Raw genomic sequence first — 25,058 nt, 5'->3', positions numbered from 1 at the left:
TTGAAAACCCGTTGCCATAAACATGCATACTTGTCACTCTGCAAGCATCACTGATTCTCTGCCAATGATTCTCTCCCGCACTCAAGCGCACTTCCCTTTTCTTCAGACCGGATCTGTAGCCTTATTATAGCCTTATAGCATTAATAGCATTATAGCTGAATACTTTTCTTTTATTCATCATACATAAGAATTTTGGCTACACCTCCTTTGTCTCTAATCTACGTGGCTGTCATCCACTGTGCTAGGGTAATGTACTGCGAGCTTTTTTGCGTTATATCATTCTTTGAACGTCCCTGAACCTTTCTTGAGGGTTTCTTATCCTCCAAGTTTCCGCCCCATATGTTATCAACAGTACAAAACAATCACTGTACACTTTTCTATTCAAAGAAAGCTGTAAGATGACTGGGGTGTTGATTCTTCTATAAAGTTCTTCCTCGTGATCAGATTACCTGGGAACATTTGGCCTAGACAAGTGTATTGTAGAATGCACAGGAGAGTCTTACTACCAATCGTGAATTATCCTTTCGTGGCCACGTTATCTGACGTTTGACAACAGGCCGTGTCGTGTGAAGCATTGATAATGTGGAGCGGGTGAAGGGGCTTAACACGACCTAGTGATTCTCCGCGCAGTATGGTTACAGCGTACTGAAACAGGCTACACAAAATCATAGCGGATAATCCATAGCAAACAGGAAACGGGAGAGGCACAGCCTTTCGACGTGAAATAATAGGTGACGGTACTAAAAGTGATATATCGTCTTGCGCGGTGGATCAGGGGACCGGTCCAAGAACCGAGATTTCGGGTGGTATGTCCGTATCGGATAGAACGGGGAGCTTGACGGCTTTATTGGGAGAAGGGCCAGGTAGCAGGGCATCGGCAAGATGCAAAAACTCTACTTCAGTCCCCGCATAATCGATGAAGACGCGATGGTGAGAAAAGAATTCCCAGCTGAGAATGATGTCATGTGAACATGAAGACAGCACTAACAATTTAACAACGTAGTCAATGCCGTCAATGACCACCTTTACGGTAAATTGAGCAAGCGGTGCTATACGCTACTCAGTCGTGATGCATAGAAACATACCAGACAACGGCGTTGTGACCTTGTGGAGGTTGCGACAAAGGTTTTCATTTATGACAGAAACTGCATCCCTAGTATCAATAAGCGCAGTTTCGGTGGTTCCTTCGACCAAACTGTCGAAGAAATTGCATGGCGACTCTACAGGCGCTCTAGAAGTCGCGAAGCTTGCAGGTCGTGTCTGCGGAACTGCAGTAACTAGTTTTCCTCGCTCTGTGACTAGCGACGACGTAAGCAGGAAAGCGGGCGACGGCGCCGTGACGGAGAACGATCGGTGCCGACAGGACATCGAGGAGACGGTGAAAACTGTGGTTTGGGATGCATATGGCATGATCGGTAGCATCGTGGGAATAGCCATATCCAGGCGATGCGAGAACAGGGCTTGCAGGTGGTATACGACGATAGCCGAAGCGCACCGCATGGCCAGCGAAACCACGAGAACACATTTGGGCCGGTTGTCGCGTTTGCGCCAATAGTTTTGGACGGGGCTGCGAGGCGGAATTGGAGGCGACGTAGGAGGTGGCACCGCTTGAGGTCGCATTAACCCAGGCAACGCTAATGTCGCCGGTGCAGATCCCGCTGCGACTGCAGCGTGAATCAGAGGTGCAGCCACGGAAAGACAGGGTGGACACAGTGATATTTGTTTTTATGAAGGCAGAGCGCGGTAAGGCGCGACAAAGTTATAATCTGGCCTAACTCAACGCGAGCGCCGCAGACGCGATAAAGTCTGTCCGACATACCTTTACCTTCTGGAAATAGCGTACGTCCAACGTACCTTTACACACAGCGATCACCAAATCAGGCGTCACTGCCCACTGCTTCACCTGCTTCACCGTGCCGGCAGTTAGGTTCGGAGCGAAACAAACTAGACCGCACTCCGCAATGCCGGCAGGTCTAGGGACAAAGGCATACAACATGTGCACAGAAACTTCTCCGTACTGCACAGGCAAATACAGATATATGGGGAGCAAAAGCCCCCAAGCTTTCCCTTTCGCACCTGGTCTAACCCGCGCAGATCGGTAAGCTCATCTATGCGGCAACGTGTGCCGCAACCCACTCATGTTAGTTAATTTCATTTCCCATTATCCTCGGCTAGCTTCAACACTTGTTAATGAGAGAAGCTGTTTAAGGTCCGAAGTCGTCACCCCTCCATTACTCGAGTGCACGGTGGCAGCACGAAGGAAGAGCCGTTGTCTTTTAAACAGACGCTTTAAGCAAACGCCAAGGCATATTACCGGATCAAAGTACACACCTCCGCTCTCTCCACACAACCAAAATATAACATTTTACACCCTCAGCTGCACAGCGGAGTCACAATCAAGCCAATCACACTTGCGGGTTAACACCATTGCGATCAAAAGCAGCACCTTTGTGACGCACACGGCATTGGTGCAAACAGCGGCGCACTTTACAACACGCAAGGGCATAGGCTTGCTCAAAGGCACGTGTCATATCCCTCTCCCCTAATTTAGGCTCCGAGTATCCGCCTTGATGTGCTCCCCTTTTCTTCTGCAACTGGCTGCCCCGAAAGCTGCGAGAATGTTTCCATGAAATCAGTTATTATCGACTGCATGTCTGCCGGACAGTTGGCTACCCTGCCAGTTCTAAGATAACTTTGTCCCCGGTGCACATGTGGGCCAGTTCGTATGAAAGCTCCAAATACCGTAAATGGTACTCAGTGGCGATCGCACACAAAAGCATTCATCGGCCGAAGCCGCCTAAGTGGTCGTAAAAATACCGCCGTTTTCACATGGCATTCCAAGAAGTCGCGCGCAAATGCGAAATAATGACATCCAAACCGGATGGGCACGTGGGGCGTCATCCACTTTCCACATGGAGTTTCATATCACTATAAATACAGCGAAATTTACGCTGCCATCGCTCAACCATCATATGAATGATGAGGAAGTACCGGTGATGGATTGGTATTCTGTTGACTGGTGAAATATTCTACAGGTATTTTTGACTGGTTCGGTTTCGCTCCAAGTGCGATTGCTGTTACCCGTAGTAGGAGAGTGCGACGAAATGGTCTCTGCCTTTAGTTCTGTTGCTCGAAGTTGCGATAGCGAACTGGGCCAGCGGCTGAGTCGACGTTTGTGTCACGTTGTGGGGTCTAAGCCCTGACAAGAAAATTACGGCATCGTAAACCTTGAAAGAACGTGTTTAGACCGTTTTGACCTTGGTTTGTTAAATGTGTTAGGTTGGAATTGTAGCGTTGCGTGCTTTATGAAACTTTAAAAGAGCAAAAAAAAGGCATCACTGATACAAGACATGGACAGCTGTACTTCTAGTGGCTTGACATTCCAATTTGATTAATGGCTTCACTACAAATTGCTCGTTTCTGTGCTCATTGAAATGTATCTTTCAGGACATTTGTGAACACAAACTTACTTGTGGTAGGAAAGGTACGCTGATTTCTTGCTGTCTGTAGTCTGCTAGCGCAAAATGAGTAAGTGCAAAGCCATGCCATAATAGCTGCTGAGGCACGCTTCAGAAGCGCTACATCAATATAAAATATAATGAAGCATACCCGAAGAAGGCCACAAGCGTCCTAGTTAGCACTTCAGCAGATGTGCTTAATATATTTGAAGACGTTCAGCCATCGTGACAGCCGACGCAGCCTTTAGAAAAAGCGAGAAAGCTCGCAAGTGCCTGTCGTCTGATAGAAACGTCTCGCGTTGGCAGCGAGCAGGCGTTGTAGCAGACGACATTTGTACCATTCCTCTCAAAGCGCAAGACTTCCTCCCCCTGCAAAATGTTTATTTCCATAAATACTTGATCAGTATTTTTATATAAGTACATGCACGTCTGTTATTGCTGTTGTAAACATAAATAAAGAAATATTCTCTGGCGCTAAATCGGGAACAGTATTGCCGAAGAATGCATACCCTGGTGTGGCCTGGTGGTAAACCGTGCTTCAATCTCAGTCATACAAACTCTATGTAATGTGTTGTGCATTATATAATATACTACTGCAATAAAATTACATTTTACGCGAGAATATTTGAGTATAACTTCGTGTACTGCGCCTTAAGCAAACGCAACTAGCCTAAAGATGAAGTCAATCCGAAGACTGTACTTCCCATCATTCTCATGTAGGTTGAGGAAACGCTCAGGAGAGCCCCCGCAGACATTAGCGCCACATTTCCCTCTATTGTATTTATTTAGAAACTATGACTTTCCGTAACTATGCTTCCCCGAACGCTCCCATTCAGCTCGGACCGTCTTGCCTTTTGTTCCGAGCGAGGGTGCAGACTTGACGGCTCCCCTACGGCGCGACCACTAAGCCGATTTCTTTGCACGCGTGGGTGCCTGCCACGTCCCCTCTTCGCGGAACCCACCCGCGTCCTTCGTTTCCGGTCATCGGCCGATGCAGCGCCGTGTGAAATAGTCCAGCGCTTTGCCATACTCGCCTAGACTGGGCCACACAACTACAGCAAGACCAACGCCATAACATCAAACTGAGTATGTAGATGCGCGCTTTACCGGCAATAAAAATGCATTTGATTGGGGGCTAAATCACGCGATATATTGTACGTGAAGTTGCGTTTGTTCAAAATAGGCGACTGGTACAAGTGCACAAGCTACCGATCCGCATAAACGATTAGTGCAATTGCGTCCGTGTTGCAGCATTTCGCAATAACGAAGATGCTGAAACCGAAAGTTCTATCTATAAGCTAACCAAAGAGGAGAAGCGCAACTGTTCTCTGAGCAGTTTGCTACGTTGAGCGCTCTTCGAGTCGCCTTTGGCGGTTCTTCGTGCCATCTTCGGGGGACTACTTCAATCATACCGCTACGCAGACCAATACTAAATACTTAAACACTTGTAGCGTTAGTCGCGAGATCGTATCAGACGCCATATATATGCATGAGTTTCAAACCATTTCCGCCCGTGACTGTATATACACTAATAGATTAATGCAAGGTGTGAAAGCGGGCACGTTGGTAGTCCAGGATGATGTATAGTGTTAAACAGCGGATAAAGAACCAAACGGCGCAATGGGGGCAAGCAAAGACTTCAATGTCTGAGTCACACTTCCCAGTTTGAATTCAGCGCTTGTCTCAGTCGTGTGTTTCCATCTTTCGTCCAGTGTCACGCTGTCCACAGCATCTACGTATCGTGTAAATGAAGAAGTTATTTCTGTATAAATAGTGCTCTGCGTAGACGTGATGGAGAATATTCGTGCAATAGCTTACTTTAACGGCAATCAGTGCCAACGGGGCTGTTGCTTGCATTTTTACTGAAACATGCAGTGCTGTTCGATACGCCATAGACGAAATGTTAGAGGAGACTATAGGTAAAGCGAAGAAGAATAGGTTTATAGAAACCCGAAATCGACAAAAATTACGCTGCCGAAGCATGAACAGTTTGGAGTCAGTTGTTAATACAAAAACTTTCATATAGCTTTAAGTTGTAATACTAGAACTGAACGAACTTTCCGAGTTAATCAACAAGCGTAAGACAGCTGACATAAGGAAGTATAATATGGGTAGACTTGAACATAATTTCAGGAACGGAGGACGCCTAAAAGCAGTAAAGAAGAAACTGGGATTAGGCAACAATAAGATATATGCGCTAAGAGACAAAGCCGGCAGTATCATTAATCATAAGGGCGAGATAGTTCAAGTGGCTGAGGAGTTCTATAGAGATCTATACAGTACCAGTGGCACCCACGATGATAATAGAAGAGAGAATAGTCTAGAGAACTTTGAAATCCTACAAGTCACGCCGGAAGAAGTAAAGAAAGCCTTTTGAGCTATGCAAAGGCGGAAGGCAGCTTGCGAGGATCAGGTAACGCCAGATTTGTTGTAGGAAGGCGGGCAGATTGTTCTAGAAAAACTGGCCACCCTGTATACGGAATGCCTCATGACCTTGAGCGTACCGGAATCTTGGAAGAACGCTAACATAATCCTTATTCATAAGAAAGGGCACGCCAAAGACTTGCAAAATTATAGACCGATCAGCTTACTGTCCGTTGTCTACAAAGTATTTACTAAGGTAATCGCAAATAGAATCAGGAACACCTTAGACTTCTGTCAACCAAAGGACCAAGCAGGATTCCGTAAAGGCTACTCAGCAATAGACCATATTCACACTGTGAATAAGGTGATAGAGATGTGCGGAATATAACCCACCCTTATATATAGCTTTCATTGATTACGAGAAAATGTTTGATTCATATGAAACCTCAGCAGTCATGGTGGCATTAGGGAATCAGGGTGTATACGAGCCGTATGTAAAAATACTGACATACATCCATAGTGGCTCCACAGCCGCTGTAGTCCTCCATAAAGAAAGCAACAAAAAATCCGAAAGAGGAAAGGCGCCACGGAGGGAGATACGACATCTTCAATGCTATTCACAGCGTGTTTACAGGAGGTATTCAGAGACCTAGATTGGGAAGAATTGGGGATAAGGGTTAATGGAGGATACCTTATTAACTTCTGACTCGCTGATGATATTGCCTTGCTTAGTAACTCAGGGGACATATTGCAATGTATCCGCACTGACCTGGAGAGGCAAAGCAAAATGGTGGGTCTAAAAATTAATCTGCAGAAAACTAACTTAATGTTTAACAGTCTCGGAAGAGAACAGCAGTTTACCATAGGCAGCGAGGCACTGAAAGTGTCAAGGGAATACATATACTTAGGGCAGGTATTGACCGCTGATCCGGATCATGAGACTGAAATAATCACAAGAATAAGAATGGGGTGGAGTGCGTTTGGCAGGCATTCTGAGATCATGAACAGAAGGTTGCCATTATCAATCAAGGGAAAAGTGTATAAAAGCTGTGTCTTTCCAGTACTCACGTATGGGGCAGTGACCTGAAGGCTTACCAAAAGAGTTCTACTTAAAGCTTCTGTAGGCCGTCTTTGACTCGGTGACTACGGTGTCCACGCTCGGCTGTGCGAGTGCGAGGGCCACGGCCGCTTCTTCGGCAACTGCGGCGTCTGTTGTCTTCAGGGACGCGCTGACGATCAGCCTGTCTTTTGATGTAACCACCACCGCTGCACGGTCACTGTGTTTTCGGAGCGAGGCGTCCGCGTAGAGGACCCTAGGGTTCTCTTCCAGCTTTCGGGCTAGGGCTTTAGCTCGCGCGGTGCGCCTCTCGTCGTCCTTGCCCGGCGTCATGTTCCGGGGAAGGGGTTTTGTCTGAATGATTGTTTTCCAGTCTTCCGTAAGGGCCATCTTTATGGGTACTGGCTCGATCTGCCACCCTATTTTGCGTAGGACGGCTCGTCCGTGTTCCGTGTGACTGAGCCGGATTCTCTGATTAGAGAGGTGGGCTTCGATGAGCTCCTCCACCGTGTTGTGGCCGCCCATGTCTAGCAGTTTTTGAGTGGACGAGTAAATGGGCATGCCCAGTGCTTGTTTTGTTGCCTTACGAAGCATCGCGTTTAGGGTGTTCCTATTCGCCTTCGTCAACTGGAGATACGGTGCGGAGTAGGTAACCCGCGACACGGCGAACGCGCGTGCCAGGCGCATGGCATCGTCCTCTTTAAGGCCTCGGTTTCTATTAGATACCCTCCGAATCATACCAAGTATCTGTTCGGTTGAAGTCTTGATCTTTGTGATGGCGGCCTGTGCCTTCCCGTCGCTCTGAAATAGCAGGCCGAGAATCCTAATCTGCTGTGTTGGCTTGATGGTAGTTCCGGCGATGGTGATAATCACGTTCGGCGGCAGCTCCTTCTTCGATTTTCCCGGTTGGATCATGAGCAGCTCTGATTTCTCGGGAGCGCAGCTCAGTCCACACGACTTTGCGTACTCGTGCATGGTCGTTGCCCCCCGCTGTAAGACTTCCTCCATCCAGGCATCGGATCCGGCTCGGGCCATCCACAGCGTAATATCGTCGGCGTAGAACGCGGGGTCCACGCCTTCAATTTGCTTGAGTAGATCGGGCAGGGGTAGCAGGGCCAGATTGAAGAGCAGGGGCGACAAGACCGATCCCTGAGGGGTGCCCCTATCGCCGAGTTGGACAGGGTCCGACTTCTCCTCCCCTATCCTGATGGTCCTCGTTCGGTTTGACAGAAAATATTTTATGTAGCCAAATGTCTTTCGGCCACACCGGGTTTTGTTTAGATTCTGCAACACGCTCGCGTGGGACACGTTGTCAAACGCTCCCTTCAGGTCGAGAGCGAGTATCCCGCGCGGCGCGTGCCTCGTTGCCGGCTTGACGACCAGTTCGTAAAGTTCGATCATCACGTCTTGGGTGCTGAGATGTTGCCTGAAGCCGTACATCGTCTCTGGCATCTGATCCGTTTCTTCGAGGTGCTTCTGCAGCCGGCGAAGGACCATGCGCTCCATCACTTTCCCCACGCAGGATGTGAGAGAGATGGGCCGCATGTTATCTATCGTGAGGGCCATGCCGGGCTTTGGAATGAAGCGGACCTCGGCGTCCTTCCACTCCTTCGGCAACTGCGAGCTCTCCCAGGCTTCGCTAATGTGCTCTAGGAGGCCGCTCGCCGCTGTACCGCTCATGGTACCGAGTAATTTGTAAGTTATGGCGTCCCTGCCAGGTGCACTTCTCTTGTTACTGTTATCTCTCGCTGTCCACAGTTCCGTCATGGTAAACGGGCGGTCCAGTTCTTCGTTGTCGGGTCCTTTGTACCTCTCGGGCACCGGGTACTGGCCCTTCTGTCTTTAAGTACTTGGCCTTCAGGTCTTCCAGGAGCCTGAGGCCGTCTCTCTTGTACGTGTTCAATACTTTGGTGAGGTTGCGATTGGTCGCAGTTTTGCTACTCAGCGGGTCGATCAGATGGCTCAAGAGACACCACGTCTTCCACGTCGAGAGCTTGCCCTGCAGGCCATCGCAGGTCTTCAGCCAATTTTCTGTACATAGTTTGGCCGCGTGCTCGGCGATCTGTTTGTTCAAGACTGCTATGCGCTTGGCCAGCTTTCTGTTGTGTCTCTGACGTTTCCACCGCCGCGGTTAACGAGTGTCGGCCCGCCCACATGTGGGTCAGTCTGGCGTCCACGTACGGTGTCTGCGACGTCGTTGCGATTTCTTGGGTAAATTTATCGAGGGCCTTCTTCTGGTCCCTCCTCACCCATTCGGTGTAGGTCCTTTGTGTTTCAGCTTGTCCCGATTCTTCCTCGGACGCCTCTTCATGTTCTTGGGTAAACTTTCTCATCTTGTCCCAATCCGTGATCCGCGCCGTCCCCAGCACAGCCCGATATCGGGAGCCTCGGATCGTGATGCCGATCACGCTGTGGTCAGACCCCAGGTCCACTTCTTCGCTTCTCCAGGAGACGTCTAGCGTGCCTAATAACCTCGACAGGTATGGCGTGGTGTCCCTCGCGGCACTGTTGCCTCTTCTGGTGGTTACGTCCGGCTCGTTCAGGAGGGCCATCTCGTGATCCTCCATTGCTTTGGCCAATGCTTTTCCTCTCTTGGACTGAAACATATAGCCCCACGTTGTGTGAGGGGCGTTAAAGTCGCCGAGGATCAGGAGCGGTCTGGTCCCCGCCAACCCTTTCGCCTGGCTCACGATGCGGTCAAATTCGTACTGCCGTTGTGACGGCCGGCAGTACGCGCTCATTACAAATAAATTGCCCGAGCTATTTCTCTCGCATGAATTTCGACCAGCGTGTGCTCGCACCCACCCTGCGCCGTGACATGTTGAGTTGCCGCCACGTTGCTGCGGACGAGCACCGCCGTTCCTCCCTCCGTGGGGTCCGTGTAAGTGACGTACCCCGGGAGTCTTGCTTTCCCGTTTGTTTCTTGTAAAGCAATTACATCGGGCTTGTTTTCTTGCCCGTCAATGTGTAATAATAGTTCCGCTTCTTTGTTGCGAATCCCGCGGCAGTTCCATTGGTAAATTACGGTGGTATACCCCCCGGTTTTCTTGTGCTTCTTACTTGGCTTCTGCATCATCCTTTCCAGACGTCTCGAGTCGATTGCGCCTTTTCGCGATCGCGCCTTTGATTTTTTCGGACCGCTCCTTTTTCAGGGACGTGAAGCAGTTCGTCACCGTTGTTGAGGCTACTTTTGGCGCTAGGCGCTTGTGGTTCACCGATCGCATCTGAGGCTGACCCTCGACAGCCTCGAGTCGGGCGTCCATTTTGCTTAGCCTTCCATTAATTTGGGAAATTGCAGCCAAAATGGCCGTCAGCTCTCCTTCTCGCGAGATCTGTGTCGTTGCCGTGGTTGCGGTCTCTACGGTCGTCGCTTCCTCTCCGCTCGCGGGGCTCATTTCGGCGTCCATCGCCTCTAGATTACTTGATGCACGTTGCGTAACCCCAGCCTCTCCCGCCACGCGCCCTAGGCAGGGCGAAGGGGGGTCCCTCCGCGGCAACCTGCGCAAGCCTGCGGCGTTGTTTGCCGCCATGATGTTGTTTTCGGGGCTAGCATTTGCCGAAATGCCGTTATTCGCCAACGCTTCGATCTTGTTCATAAGCGCCCGTATTTGGGCGTTCTGCTCCTGAATCTGAGCATTTTGGCGCTCTATGATCCTCTTAAGATCTAACACTTCGCTATTATCCTTTTGCGGACTCGCTTGCGAGTTAAGGGGTTGAGAGGGGCTGAGCGGTGGGAACTCGGTGTCGCTGGTTCGAGCGACGGGAGGCCTGTTGGTCCAGCCCACCTTTTTCTCGGCGATTCCTCGGCGTCCGGTTGACTCGCTCCGGGACCTTGAACTGGCCCTGGATCTCGAAATGGTCCGGGAGCGCGAGCGGCGGTTGCCGCCGCCGTTGCTGCCACCGGATGGTGTCTTCGAGCGGGAGCGACTCCGGCGGCTGTTTCCGCCGCCACTGTTATTGCTGCTGTGGTCTGGCGTGTGTGACCGGCCCCGTTGTTTGGAGGCGCTACTCCGGGGTCCGCCTGCAGGACCTCTCTTGTCTCGGTTTCTTCTCCCGGCGTCTTCTTCCTCTGCTCAGGGCCGTTCCCAGCGTCGCCGGCGGACGACGTAGGGCGTCTTGAAACGGGCTTTGCAGGCCTTGTCCGCGGTCAGGTGTTTGCCTCCGCACAGGCAACACTTCGGGACACATCTGTGGTCTTCGGCGGGGTTGGAGATTCCGCACCCTCGGTAGATTGTTTTCGAAGGATCCAGGCACACGTCCACTCTGTGGCCCACTCTTCCGCACGCATAGCATACGTCGATTTGATTTCTGTGCAATGTGCACTCCGTGAGAAGATTACCGTATCTCACGTAATTGGGTACTTTGTGCCCTTCGAAAGCAATGACGACTGATCGGGTCTTACCGATTCGGTGTGCCTGTAGGGCCGTTGGGTTATTCTTGTGCACAACATTGTCCTGAATCTCCTGGGTCGTATCCTCGAGCGGGATGCCCCTTATGACGCCCTTCACCGTGCCGTGGGGGGCCGTTTCGTAGGTACTTATTTGGTGCGCCGTGCCGCGTATGTCGATCCTTCCTACTGTAGCGTATCGGTCGGCGTGCTCTCTCTTGGAGGTGCTCACCACTACGATGTTTTGCTGTAGGTTGGGGCACACGACGTCTTCACTTGCTTCATTGGCGGGGATCTGTGCCGCTGCCGCAATCGCACGACTTAGTTCAACACGAGTCACGTCACTCACGTGGAGCCTGCCTCGCGGTCGTAACTCGATTTTTATGTCGCCGCGCGGCAAGTTTGGCATGCGCGCGCCTTTCAATAATTTGCTATTCTTTATGCGTTTCGCCCTTGAGTGACGTGTATCGCTGCCAGTGGCGCCACCGCCGAGGTTGTTACTCCGGTTGTTGACATCAGCCGTGGCCTTGGCGCCATCTTGGCTCGTTCGAAGTACGGGATTTAGGCCTATCTTGCCCATGCCTTTGTGCCTGACTCTCTCACCGGCAGTTTTCCAGTCTTGCGATCTTGTGCACTGGTCCGGCGAAATTTCGATGCCGTCCATCTCTACACGCATAGCGGTAATCATCTTAGGTCAATGCTCACTTGCGTAATCACCGATGGTTCGATGTTCCGCTGGCGGCTTCACCGAGGCTCGGGCTGGGCCTACCGCTCCCCCGGCCAAGGCCGAAGTCTACGTTAGGCCCAGCGGCGAACGCTGTTCGGAAAAAGCAGTCCACTACCTCGGAATTTGGGTTCCCGGTGGTCCACACAAGTTCATGCACTTTTACTGTCGATGCACTTTCATTAAGGTGCGACTCAAAAATCCGGCAGTTCAAAGAAAAAACACGGAACCCAGGTGAGAAGCGTCCGCTCGCTCCCTCCGCCGTCTTCTATCTCGACTGGATTCCAAGGGAAGGGAAGCATAGCAGGGGGCTGCAAAAAGTTGGTTGGGCGGATGAGACTAAGTAGTTTGCAGGGACAGCATGGCCACAATTAGTGCATGACTGGGGTAGTTGGTGAAGTATGGGAGAGGCCTTTGCCCTGCAGTGGGCGTAACCAGGCTGCTGCTCCTGATGATGATGCTGTTAATACAAATATAGAAATGATCGCAAGTGGCCCTTTTCGTTAGGATTGTGTTTCAATGCAGGATGCTGCGTTCGTTAACTGGGTTGCTTGCCAATTCAATAATTATAGTTTGCTCTCATTTCCCTAATTGTCATAGCAATTATATGGCCACTACAGGCGGACGTACACTGTCGCCGTCTTCCTGATATAATGTATAAAGGCCAAGGGCGATAACATCGTCAGAGGAAGCCGTATGCTCTATTTGCGAGCGAAAGCCTTCGAGGCAGTCCCGACGATGGCGGCTAAATCTCACGCGCTCAAGTGGGAAAAACAGCGAGGAAGCGCACGATATTACATTGCGTACAGACCACAGGGGGAAAAAGGGGGAGGAGTGGTTTTACTCGGGCGACTGCGACGTATCCCGCGCAGCCGCCAGTCGCTGCGAAGGGTGGTGTAACGAGTGCTGATACTTTCGTGTGCGCAGTAGTTTCGCACCTTAGTTCCCGCTGAAGCTAGAGGCAGTACGAAGGTTCGTCTCCGGGTTCATCGAGCGAGATCTATTCATGAGCGCTTGTGCGCCCATGAGCCATGCTTGTTGATTTACTTAATATGCGAATGCACACAAGATAAACGGAGGATAAAGCAATTATCCTTACATTGAATAGCTGGCTGCTAATTGTCTATCGGAGTCGATGATTTGCCTTTCGGGCAAAACTGTGAATTTTTGCCTGCAGCTGTTTGCCTCACGTGGCGACAACCCTTTTTGCCCCCTAAATGTGACAAGAATACAGGAAGCATGGTGATCTCACTGGTGACGGTCAGCTACACGCATCGGACCATTAGGTCACGCGTTTGAGTCTATTGCACCATTCTTACTTAGGCTACAGAGCACATGTAACAACAGCTGAATAAGCATTGTGTAAACGGTGAAATTAAGCTGCTTATCCACATAGCCCGAAGGTGCAATAAGCGCGCGAGAGGACCTGCTGCTTGCTCTCGTTGAATCCATCAGGTCAACCTGGCGAAAAGGCATTCGCCATGTCAGAGAAAGTGCTGCAAATGGAAACAAAAAATAAATCAAAAAAGAAAGAATGAGTCGGCGAAAGGAACCGGGAGAGAGATAATTTATTTGAATGAAGGCAGTGAAGTCAGCCTGAGTTAACGCGCTCTAGCCTGGTGCTCTGCGCAGGGGGAGTGGGAACAAGGATATAAAGGTGTGATGAGGGATGATGACATAGAAATAGGGATGCGCAACGGTGAAAGCAAGTTAGACATTCTGATAATAAACATTCAGAAAGGTCATTCATGTAGCCACTATCTGGTTCCCTATTTAGTCAATAGTCACCAATCCAAGTGAACTTAAAGGCGCTAGGACGAAGCTAGCGTGTGGACCCCCCCTGCTTGAGCAGCCCAAGCGACAAACAAATGCTTTATAGCATGTTAAGAGCTGCGATAAACGGCTCCAGTACGGCAAGCATCTGCAAGGCAGTTTCAGCGGCCGAATTCTGGAGACTACCGAGTATCACGTACATTGACTCCACCAGGTGCTTCAGCATTTCCTGTACGCTGTACTTCTCATTGTGCCCATCTCCTTGCTTGCCCATACTGCCACCGGTTTCATTGTCCCCATCGTTCTTGGCTTCATGGCGCAGTGGAGAAATAGGGCCCGCTCGCATGGCCGTGGGCCCAGAGGGCAGCAAAGGAAATTCCGTGTATGTATCAGCCGTTAGAGGTGAATGTGTGCCACGTGCTGTCATCTATCTTGAATTAGCAGTAGGCGCTGTTACCATCCTCGATGCATACACCGGCAGAGGTGGTTGTAGTGCCTGTGCCCCGCTATGTAGTTCTGTCTGAAATGGCTTTGTGGCGCTTCTTTCGCGAGCGCCGGTCACTTTGGCGAACAGACTGAGCAGCCTCTTTGCGTGAAGATTGGTCGCTTGCCATTTTTCGAAGACTTCGAACTTCTTGATTCATCTTTAGGCATTCCTTCAAAGTCGCTTCGTGAGAGCCAGTACAGATGGGACATTTAAATGAAGACGCATCACAGTCGGTGGTATTATGCTCTGAGCCGCAACGCGAGCAGGTGGCTTTACTTCTACAAACAGCTCTCACAAGTCATATCTTTAGACATTTCCGGCACTGAATAGGCCTCGGAAAGAATGGTTGTACGTGGTGTATCACGTAGCCCACTTTGGCCGACACTGGTAATGTCGAAGAAGAAAATATTAACATGATACATCGGTAGTGACCAGCACATCCCCGTAACCACAACCGGTAACGCGCTCCCTCACCAGAGCAGGATTGACCACCCTCGTGCAGCACTTGGCAGCAACCTATTATATGAATACAACAAACAAACCCCGCCCCTCAATCCCCAGCACCTGCGAAGGAACTGACCACGGCGGCGGTCAGACCTATGACGCCGCAGAGGGTGCTAAGAATCCCTGGGTCCGCACAGGCCGCCATTGGAATCGGAACCTGGCAACATTTAACGCTAGAACTTCATCTAGTGAGGCGAGTCTAGAAGTGCTATTGGAGGAATTAGCGGGCAGTAAATGGGATACAATACGGCTCGGTGAGGCTGGGAGGACAAAAAAAGCATATACAGTGCTAAAGCGGGCACGTCCTGTGATACCGGGGCTTAGCGGAGAGACGAGAACTAGGAGTCGGATTCCTGATTAATGAGGATATTCTGGTAATATACAGGAGTTTTATCGCATTAACGAGAGGGTGGCAGGGCTTGTTGTCAAACTAATGAAGAGGTACAAATTTGACGTCGTGCAGATCTACGTCCCTACATCCAGTCATGATGACCTGGAAGTCGAAAACTTCTATGAAGACGTGTAATCGACCATGGGTAAAGTCAAAACAAGATACACTATACTGATGGGCGACGTCAATGCCAGGGTACGCGAGAAGCAGGCTGGAGACAAATCAGTGGGGGAATATGGCATAGGGTCTAGGAATGGCAGGAAAAAGTTATTAGTAGAGTTTGCAGAACGGAATAATATGCGGATAATGAATAATTTCTTCCGCAAGCGCCATAGCTGAAAGTGGACATGGAGGAGCTCGAATAGCGAGACTAGAAATGAAATGGACTTCATACTCAGTGCTAACATTGGCATCATACAAGATGTGGACGTGCTCGGCAAGGTGTGCTGCAGTGACCATAGGATGGTACGAATTAGAATTACGCTAGACTTGAAGAGGCAAAGGAGTAAATTGGTACATAAGAAGTCGATCAGTGAGTTAGCAGTAAGAAGGAAAATAGAGAAATTCCGGATCAACCTACAGAACAGGCATTCGGCTTTAACTCAGGAAGAGGACCTTAGTATTGCAGCAATGAACGACAATCCTATGGTCATCATTAAGGAGTATGCAATAGGAGTCGGTGGTAACTTCGTTAGACAGGAAACAAGCAAGCTATCTCAGGAGACGAAAGATCTGATGAAGAAACGCCGATGTATGAAAGCCTCTAACCCTTCATCTAAATAGAACTGGCAGAACTTTCCAAGCTAATCAACAGGCGTAGGAAAGCTGACATAAGGAAGTATAACATGGATTGAATTGAACATGCTCTCAGGAATGAAGGAAGCCTAAAAACAGCGAACAAGAAACTAAGAATAGGCAAGAATCAGATGCATGTGTTAAGAAACAAAGCCGGTAATCTCATTACTAATATGGATGAGATAGTTCAAGTGGCTGAGGAGTTCTATAGAGATTTATACAGTATCATTGCCACCCATGACAATAATGGAAGAGGGAATAGGCTGCAGAACTTGACATCCCACAAGTAACGCCGGAAGAAGTAAAGAAAGCCTCGGGAGCTATGCAGAGGGGAAGGCAGTTGTCGAAGATCAGGTAACAGCAGAGATGTTGAAGGATGGTGGGCAGATTGTTCTCGAAAAACTGGCCACCCTGTATACGCAATGCTTCGTGACCTTGAGCGTACCGGAATCTTGCAAGTGCGCCAAAATAATATTATACATAAAAAAGGAGACGCCAAAGACTTGAAAAATTATGGACCAATCAGCTTACTGTCCGTGTCGTACAAAGTATTTGCTAAGGTAATCGCACATCGAATCAGGAACACCTTAGACTCCTGTCAACCATAGGACAAGGCAGGATTTCGGTAATGCTACTTAACAATATACCACATTCACACTATCAATCAGGCGACAGAGAAATGTGCGGAATATAACCAACCCTTATATATAGCTTTCATTGATTACGAGAAAGCGTTTGACTCAGTCGAAACCTCAGCAGTCAAGCAGGCATTACGGAATCAGGGTGTAGATAGCCGTTCGTGAAAATACGGAAAAATATATGTATATATAGCGGCTCCACAGCCACCGTAGTCCTCCATAAAGAAAGCAACAAAATCCCAATAAAGAAAGGCGACAGGCAGGGAGATACGATCTCTCCAATGCTATTCACAGCGTGCTTACAGGAGGTATTCAGAGACCTGCATTAGGAAGAATTGGGGATAAGAATTAATGGAGAATACCTTAGTAACTTGCGATCCGCAGTTCATATTGCCTTCCTTAGTAACTGAGGGGACAAATTGCAATGCATGCTCACTGACCTGGAGAGGCAAAGCAGAACGGTGGGTCTAAAAATTATTCTGCAGAAAACTAAAGTATTGTTTAACAGGCTCCGAAAAGAACAGCAATTTACGATAGGTAGCGAGGCACTGGAAGTGGTAAAGGAATACATCTACTTAGGGCAGGTAGTGACCGGGGATACGGATCATGAGAATGAAATAATCAGAAGAATAAGAATACGCTGGGGTGTGTTTGGCAGGCATTCTCACATCATGAACAGCAGGTTGCCATTATCCCTCAAAAGAAAAGTTTATGGCAGCTGTGTCTTACGAGTACTCACCTACGGGGCAGAAACCCGGAGGCTTACGAAAAGGGTTGTACTTAAATTGAGGACGACGCATCGAGCTATGGAAAGAATAATGATGGGTGTAACGTGAAGGGATATGAAAAGAGCAGATTGGGTGAGGGAACAAATGCGAGTTATCGACATCTTAGTTGAAATGAAGAAAGAGAAATGGGCATGGGTAGGACATAAAATGTGTAGGGAAGATAACCGATGTTCATTAAGGGTTACGGACTGGATTCCAAGAGAAGGGAAGCGTAGAATTGGGTGGCAAAAAGTTAGGTGGGCGTATGAGATTAAGTAGTTTGTAGGGACAACATGGCCACAATTAGCACATGACCAGGGTAATTGGAGAAGTATGGGAGAGGCCTTTGCCCTGCAGTGGGCGTAGTCAGGCTGATGATGATGATGATGATGATGATGATGATCACATCGGGAGTTCCCCCAAGCGGTGAATCTCTAGAATGTGGACCGATGACCTCAAAAGACTCTTGAGGTGTGCATGCTTGATATCGAGCTCCAAGTCGGAAATCACACCAATCGTTGTCTCCTTCCCATAAGTAATAAAGGAGCGGACCGGGATTGCGCTTAACTGTGGAATGGTTTTTCACTTCTCCAGTATTGCGGAGTTTTTGACATCTATTGTGAGGATTTTTTTTGCGAGCGTTGATCCTGATCTCGTTGATTTGTCCAGACCCACACTTTGAATATATTCCGTTAAAAACTGCCTGGTGAGGGAGTTCATGCTGCGTGACGTCGAGAGCTGCACGTAAGGAACCATAAAGGATTCCTGCTCACTCTGATTCGATGAAGCCATCTCAGTCGATATACGGCGCATCTTTTTCATGTGGCGGCTCATGACTACGGCGCACTGCTGTCAGAGTCCATGGCTTCTGGCGTTGAGCTCTCCCAGGAATCGAGCTGCTCCGAGCTTCGAAAGGCACGTCGTCCTAAAGTTAACGATGAAGCAGACGACTGACCTTGTTCAGGTGGTCGTGGGTACTTCGTCTGGCTCATCTTTCATGAAGTGAGTCTCACGTAAATGACGAAAACGTAAAAAGAATTGCATAACAACGACAGGCCCAGAGCACCAGTGAGCTCTGGGCACTTCTTCGCGCGTCTTCAACGATGCTATCACAGGTGCTACCGATGCGCCACACCCAGATTTTTTAATCTTCATGGCAGCAGAACATTCGAGAAAAAAGCGCTGTAGATATTTAAAAAAACTTAGCTATAGCTTGTTGAATTTGTTTTCCAGTCGGCATAATAACCACTGTCACAAAATCGTTTGGTCCATCCCAGCACTGTTTCTTTTTCATTAACATTTTTCGAACGTCTACTTTTGTGCACTTCTTGTACATTCTACACTGACCTCTTTTCCTATAACGCGTTTATATCCAAGAGCCGCTTCTAAATACAGCTTTCGTTAGGGTAGCGTGACATCTGCCACGCTAGCACTGATTGCTGTTGAAATGCCCTACGGCACGTACTCCTCCCGCATAGTTGTCCATGCTCTTAGCTCATACATGTGATGACGGGAAAGTATCTGTATGGCAAAGATACTTGTACGTATGTTAAACAATTTAATCTGAAAGTAAAGTGAAATTTCACGGAATGTGGTGGAGGAAGAACGCTCTCCTTATGGATCCACCATTCCATCGATATTTAAGGGGACGAAGTGGACTGTTCGCACATACGTGAGACGTTGCTTAGGACCCTTCGACAAATTTAAGCTCAAACTGAGTGTTTCTTTTTCATTTCATATCTTAGATTACTCAGTTCTCATTGGCTACAATAGCATTTTCTTCCCGATGCGCAAATAAAATGGCTATTACGTCTTGAAAATACTGTTTTCCATGTACATATGGTAAAGGGTACTTGCTTCAGTATTAAGGCACAAATTTTAATGTAGTCGCCGAGACTTGAGTTTAGGCGGTGGCTGCTTAGTCTCTAATGAACGACTTTGAGTCAGAGGAGCCTTTGCTGCTCAACGCGGAAAAGAATAAATCAAGTACCATTTAACATTCCTTCATAGGCAACATGGATGATTTTTTTTTTCACTTTACCGTCAATCTAATGGTATGAAAGCTAAAATGGTGGTACTTTTCTGGATCTGCCTTTGAAAAGCAATTGAACCACGTGCATACGAGACGTCACTCAGCCTCATCTCAATTAGTACAGCACTTAAGGTTCAATATCTGACAAGTGTAACATGTATACATAAAGGGCCTCCAAGTGGATGTAGATGGGATATTAGATAAGAACGCGCTTTGTGATTGCTCGGTGCGTACTGGATGATTGCAGTTTAAGTGCGACAGGATCATTACAAGTCTGAAGTCAACCTTTAGACATAACTACCTCATATAACCCTAAAAATAATGCTGATTCGCACATACGAACAGGCAGTGCTGGAAATTGTCTGGCCGAAGTCATAGTGAGCCGGCAAGATAAAACTCGGCATATTCATAAGTGATTGGTAGCGCATGGCGGCAACGAAAGCATCTCCCAAGGCGGCCGAGTGAGCGCTAACTCTACACAATTTTCAGCCTTTCAACCCTACAAAGAAACCCTCACCATACAAGACCACTCTACTGCAACGTGGTTTCTCCCACTGAGAGACAAGTTATTTAAAAGAAGGTATAGGAGGTCGGTCGAAGCTCGCGCGCCCTAGACTGCTACCCTTGCACAAGGCAAGGCAACGGAGGCCCAAATGTAGCCGACTAAAACTAGAATTCGCTCACTTTTCGCATTTTGTGTTTCATAATGCACACAACTTATGCAATAAGTCTCTCATAGCACAAGGTTGCTCAATGACGATGGTAAGCGTGTATTGTTTTACGCATGCGCAGGTAGCTTAATCAGTAGATCATCACCCTTCTGAACAAGGGGACCCATACTGTCACGTATACTTATCGATAATTTTTCCTGGGACTGTATTTTAGCCCCTAACTTAAGGTTATCGCTCAGCCCAAGACACGCATGGATGATTTGGTACTTACTCTGATGTAATCGTTGGTTCTAGTTGTGGTGTATTTCTCGCTGAGTTTCGTGCTCTCGGACTGTATGCGCTTTTTGGAAGGCAGCTGGGGCCAGTGATTACGTTGGAACGTTCGCAGAGTCGTGTATAAAAGCCGGCGTCTTTAACCTGCCGTACCCGCAGATCAAAGTTTTGACGATCGGTGACTGTGTTCGCCGCTATCGTTGTGCATTAAATGTCACTTGCTTCTAGGGGCCCAAATATGCCCAGAAAAACTAAGTTTCGTCATTCACAGGTTCAAAAATCTTATGGTGTTTTGCGTGCCAGAACTGCGATCCGATTTTGACGCACGCCGTCGGAGGGGGACTCGTGAAATTTGGGCAACCTTGAGTTCTTTAACGTGCGCCTGAATCTAAGTATGCCGGTGTTTTCGCATTTCGCCCCCATAAGAATGCGACCGCCGTTGCTAGAATGCGATCGCGCTACCTCGCACTTAGCAGTCCGAAACCATAGCCATTAACCAACCAGACAGTTTGCTGCGGCTTTCTTCAGCATCTCTACAAAGTGGCGATAATGTAAAGCCATCATTTGGTTCGTGTATTCATTATTTAGTTTCAGTATGCGCCGACGAGTCGAGGAGAGAAACCAACTACCCCAGCCAGGCCGATATCTAATCGGTGCGACAGACGATCATTTTATGCCAAACCGAAGATAAATAAGAATAGGTAAGCTTCGTTTAAAAATCTCAAACCTGCCAAGGTAAAGCAAAGCATTGTGTTCCTTTACAACGTCATTCCATGGGCCACCTTTTCAAACGTATGAAATTCTCACTTCATTTCGTCTAGACAAGTGGCAGTAAGTTTCGTTCATGTTATAGAGTGCAGCGCAAAAATATGTCAAAATACCTTGATTTCAACCATCACGGCGGGAAATCCTATGTCGGTTCCTTTGGCACCCCGCATGGAAGGTGAGCAGATGATGCCGCCGCTCTCCGTCATTGCGTACGAGATGATCATGCACTCGAGGTTAGGGCAGGCTTCGAAAGCTGCGTCATACGTTGCCTGCCGAAGTGCGCCGCCAGCAACTCGAATGCGACGAATGCACTTGAGCCGCTCTCCAGTACGCAGCATCTCCTCTATCAGAGCGTGAAGTCGTGTTGAGAATATAAACATGGAACTGATCTGTAGGAAAAAGTGCACGGTGACGACAGAAGGTGAGGGAATGGCACGCAATTTGTTGCAGGGCCTTATTTATCTAGACTGATACTAGAAACACGAAGACATAACTTGTAGTAACGAATCGGTGATTTATCTGTGGAGTGTTTGCCATTTGAACACTATGCTTGAAACCGAAGACCACTGAATTTGCAGTGCAAGGAAATAACTTAAGGTTTAGATAAAATAAGACCCCAAAGGAAATAAAGTGTTATTTTTTCAAGAATACGAATCACTAGCAATCGTGGTTTTGGAATGGTATACTAAATGTTCCACCACGTTGAATGGTGGTCCTTATGTTTTTAATATCTTCGGAAACTCATAAAGATCGCTGACTATGTGCAAGGTAGATACGAACAACGAGGTAGAAAAACATTATTCTAGCAACGCGTGCTATTAATTTGCCGCAGAAAACTCGCAAGTCTCACCTTAGCTTTATGTATACCGTATGATGCAGATTCATATTATGAATGGTGGTGGACGACTTGCAGTTAGGACTTGCGCCTTTATTTTTCTCTAAGAATCATCGAAAAATAAATGTCAGCATATCTGCCAAGCTTGTAGAGACCAATGGTGGAGCCTCAATGCCAGCAGAACTCATCTCCTGATGACTGCCGGCGGTAATTCCTTAGCGTAGAATCAATATAGCGACACAACACATTGCCACCATGCAAACGAGGTATGTATGAGGAATTTAATGCAGCGGGAATCCCCTATCGGGATTGCCGAGGACACTCGGGGCCATCTAGCGCCACCTCAGCGAAGCCTGCGCACGGCCTCCAAAATTCACGGCGCGCCGGTGCGTTCTAACGCTCAGAAACGCGTCATACGTCAACCGGGTCCCGCCTCGTGCTTGTTTCTGGGCACGCTGCGCCAACTAGTTGCACTGCCTAGAGCACTGCACGGGCCAGGGCCGACCTGAAAGCCCGGTCCCACCCGGACCGCGGGCCGGTCCGGGCCGTCCGATGCCTTCTTCGGCGGGTCCGCGCTGGGCGCGACCTTGAAAAATGTTTTTTTCGAACGTGAAAGAAGCCCGCGAATACACGCAAAGTGCCTCGAGTGGCCAGTCGCGCGACAATTTTGCGTGTATTCGCGAGCTTGCCTCACGCCCGGAAAAACACTTATATGTAGCACGTATTCAGCAACAGAACGCTGTATTGGGCATTTCTAATGCTTCTCTACGACTTTCTCATTGACACTTTTCATCTAATTATGATAATTGAGAGGTAGATTAAATAATTAGGACAAGTTATCGAATTAGGCGGATTGGGGAAAATATCGTGACTGTCTACAAGCTACGGCAAACAGCATTACCTTGGTTCTGTCGAGCTACGAAGCACCTGCATATTTTTTGCAGTTTGGCCCATGTTAACTGAAGCACCCTGTATATGACTATCCTTCTGGTCGAAGGGCTGATGTTAAGGTGTGTGTAAGCTTTAAACATCCTTCAAAGCATCATATTATTTTTTTTGCCTGGGCAGTGAGAGAACTAAAGGGACATTCCTTGTCATAGACATCGTAAGTTCGGAACTGTCTTGCTCGAGGCGCACACCTGAACTATCCCTAGCTGCAAGCGCGTGTAATTTGCACCATCAGGGAAATGAAGGCCTTGCCGCCTTGCAGCGACCACTGGGAGATTTTGCTAACTCCTCACACGTGAGCAGAAATAAGAGTAGCGTGAAAGAAGAAGCGCCTAAGAGATGGCTTCTTTTGCGAGGCGACAGCCGGCTAGGCGGGCGATACGCAGAGCATGGCCCACCCATAAGGAACCTCCTGCGAGGAACTGCGTCGTGCGTAACGTAGGACCAACGTCGCTATCTACTGAAAAAGAGAGGGAAAAAAGGCTTTGGCTGTTCACACGTAGCTTGTCAGAGTGCGCTGATGCTTTTATTGTGTTGGTTACGGGCGTTATATAGTTCATAATTTGTCTCCTGTATATGTGACACCATGAATGCAGCTGTACTAAGAGATCAGCTCTCTGCCGGGAAGATAAAGCTTGTCTACAAGCAAGTTAAGAAAATCCAGGTTTTGTAAACCTATCCTGAAAGTTGTTGACGTGCACCCCCTATCACCAGTAGGGTATGTGCAGTGCGAAAGATGCAAAGGTTTCTTCGCATATGATAGCGGGAAGACAGAACGTCGCACATGAACCGCCACAAGTGCAACGCTGCAGATGATACCACTGCCATTACTTCGTTCTTCACCGAGAAGCAACCCCAGGTTTCATCTATAGTTAAGGGGAATCTGACGACTGCTTGCGTCAAGTGGTTCGCAGAAGATATGCGGCCATTTGACGCTGTTTGCGACAAGGGATTCCTAAAAGTTGCCGACGAACTGATTGCTATCAGTGTCAAGTAGGGGAGCATATCCGCGAAGACCATGATTCCGTACCCTACGACGGTGTCTCGCAGGGTGTCCGAAGTTGCAAACGAACTCCGAGAAACGGTGATGCCTGAAGTCGAGTCAGCGATGAAGGAAGGTCGCTGCTCGATGACCCTTGACATCTGTACCGACGACTACAAGAAAGTGGCCTATATCACGGCAACGGCGCATTACGTGAGTGTGAAATGGGAACTGAGGAGCCTTGTTTTGTTCACTAGCGACTTCCCCTGAGAGAAAAATGGGAGGGAACAACCGTAAATGGGATTGTATGAAGGAGCGCGAAGTTGAGGATTGATGAAGGCATGTTAAGCAATGTGTTGCTCGTGACAGACCAGGGTGCCAACATTATTAACGTGCCGCATCCGTATGCCCGAATGAACTGCTGTGCTCACGTTATGAACACCGTTATTCTGAACGCGTTCGTACGGATACCTCACTCAGGAACTACCCGGCCTTTTGGAACAACTACAAAACGTGAAGGCTGTCGTGACTTTTTTTAAAAGAGAGCCGACTGACGAGCCATCTACCACGCGGTATGTGCCAGGAGGTATGCTAGCGGTGCAATTTGACGCTCGCCATGATCAAGTTCGTGCTAATTCAGTACGATGCGTTAGAGAACCTCCTCGATTAAAATGGCAATCTACTCTTGGAAGACGTCAGTAAGGCCTCGTTGATGGAGGTCGTCGAACTTTTGGAGCGCTTCAAGGAGGCCATCGCGAAGCTTGAGCAGGACAACGTTGTAACGCTGCCCCTTGTATTGATGTAGTACATAAAACTCAAGAAGCACGTTACTGCTGCTTCGACAGACTCACCGAAAGTATGCAAGCTCATGTCGAGGACGCTAGAATTTCTTCAAATAAAAATAAATACCCTGGACAACCTGCTGTTTTTGAACAAGAACATGAATATGTTTGGCTTTTGCTGGCCCTTTCAGACTCTTATTTCTGTGGCATCGTTATCGTGTGCGGTGCGTTTGTGTCACTGGGTGTTATTTTAAGCGTATTGTCTTTCTTTATCTCATTAAAAAGGGAGAAACCTTTTATCTGGAATAGCATCAAGTATGGTGCGGGACAGGTTAATTATATACTCATATTGTACGTGGCCATTACGTTTCCGGTGTGGACGTTAGAATATGAACCATTCATATTGCATCTGCTTTTGCTGA

At 48.4% G+C, this 25,058-nt stretch overlaps 1 protein-coding gene across 1 annotated transcript in view; it reads right to left on the bottom strand.

Annotated features, from left to right (window-relative positions):
- LOC126531930 (uncharacterized) overlaps positions 1-25,058 on the bottom strand; it is an 82,256-nt gene that overhangs the window by 25,141 nt on the left and 32,057 nt on the right. Inside the window, exon 5 of the mRNA XM_055070683.2 lies at positions 21,203-21,478. Within this exon, the coding sequence (XP_054926658.2) occupies positions 21,203-21,478 (276 nt within the window). The remainder of the gene's footprint in view (positions 1-21,202; positions 21,479-25,058) is intronic.

This window comes from Dermacentor andersoni, chromosome 4 (genome assembly GCF_023375885.2).
Source record: "Dermacentor andersoni chromosome 4, qqDerAnde1_hic_scaffold, whole genome shotgun sequence".
NCBI lineage: Eukaryota > Metazoa > Arthropoda > Arachnida > Ixodida > Ixodidae > Dermacentor > Dermacentor andersoni.
The sequence above is the reverse complement of the archived record's forward strand: the minus strand, read 5'-3'. Positions and strand labels throughout refer to the sequence as shown.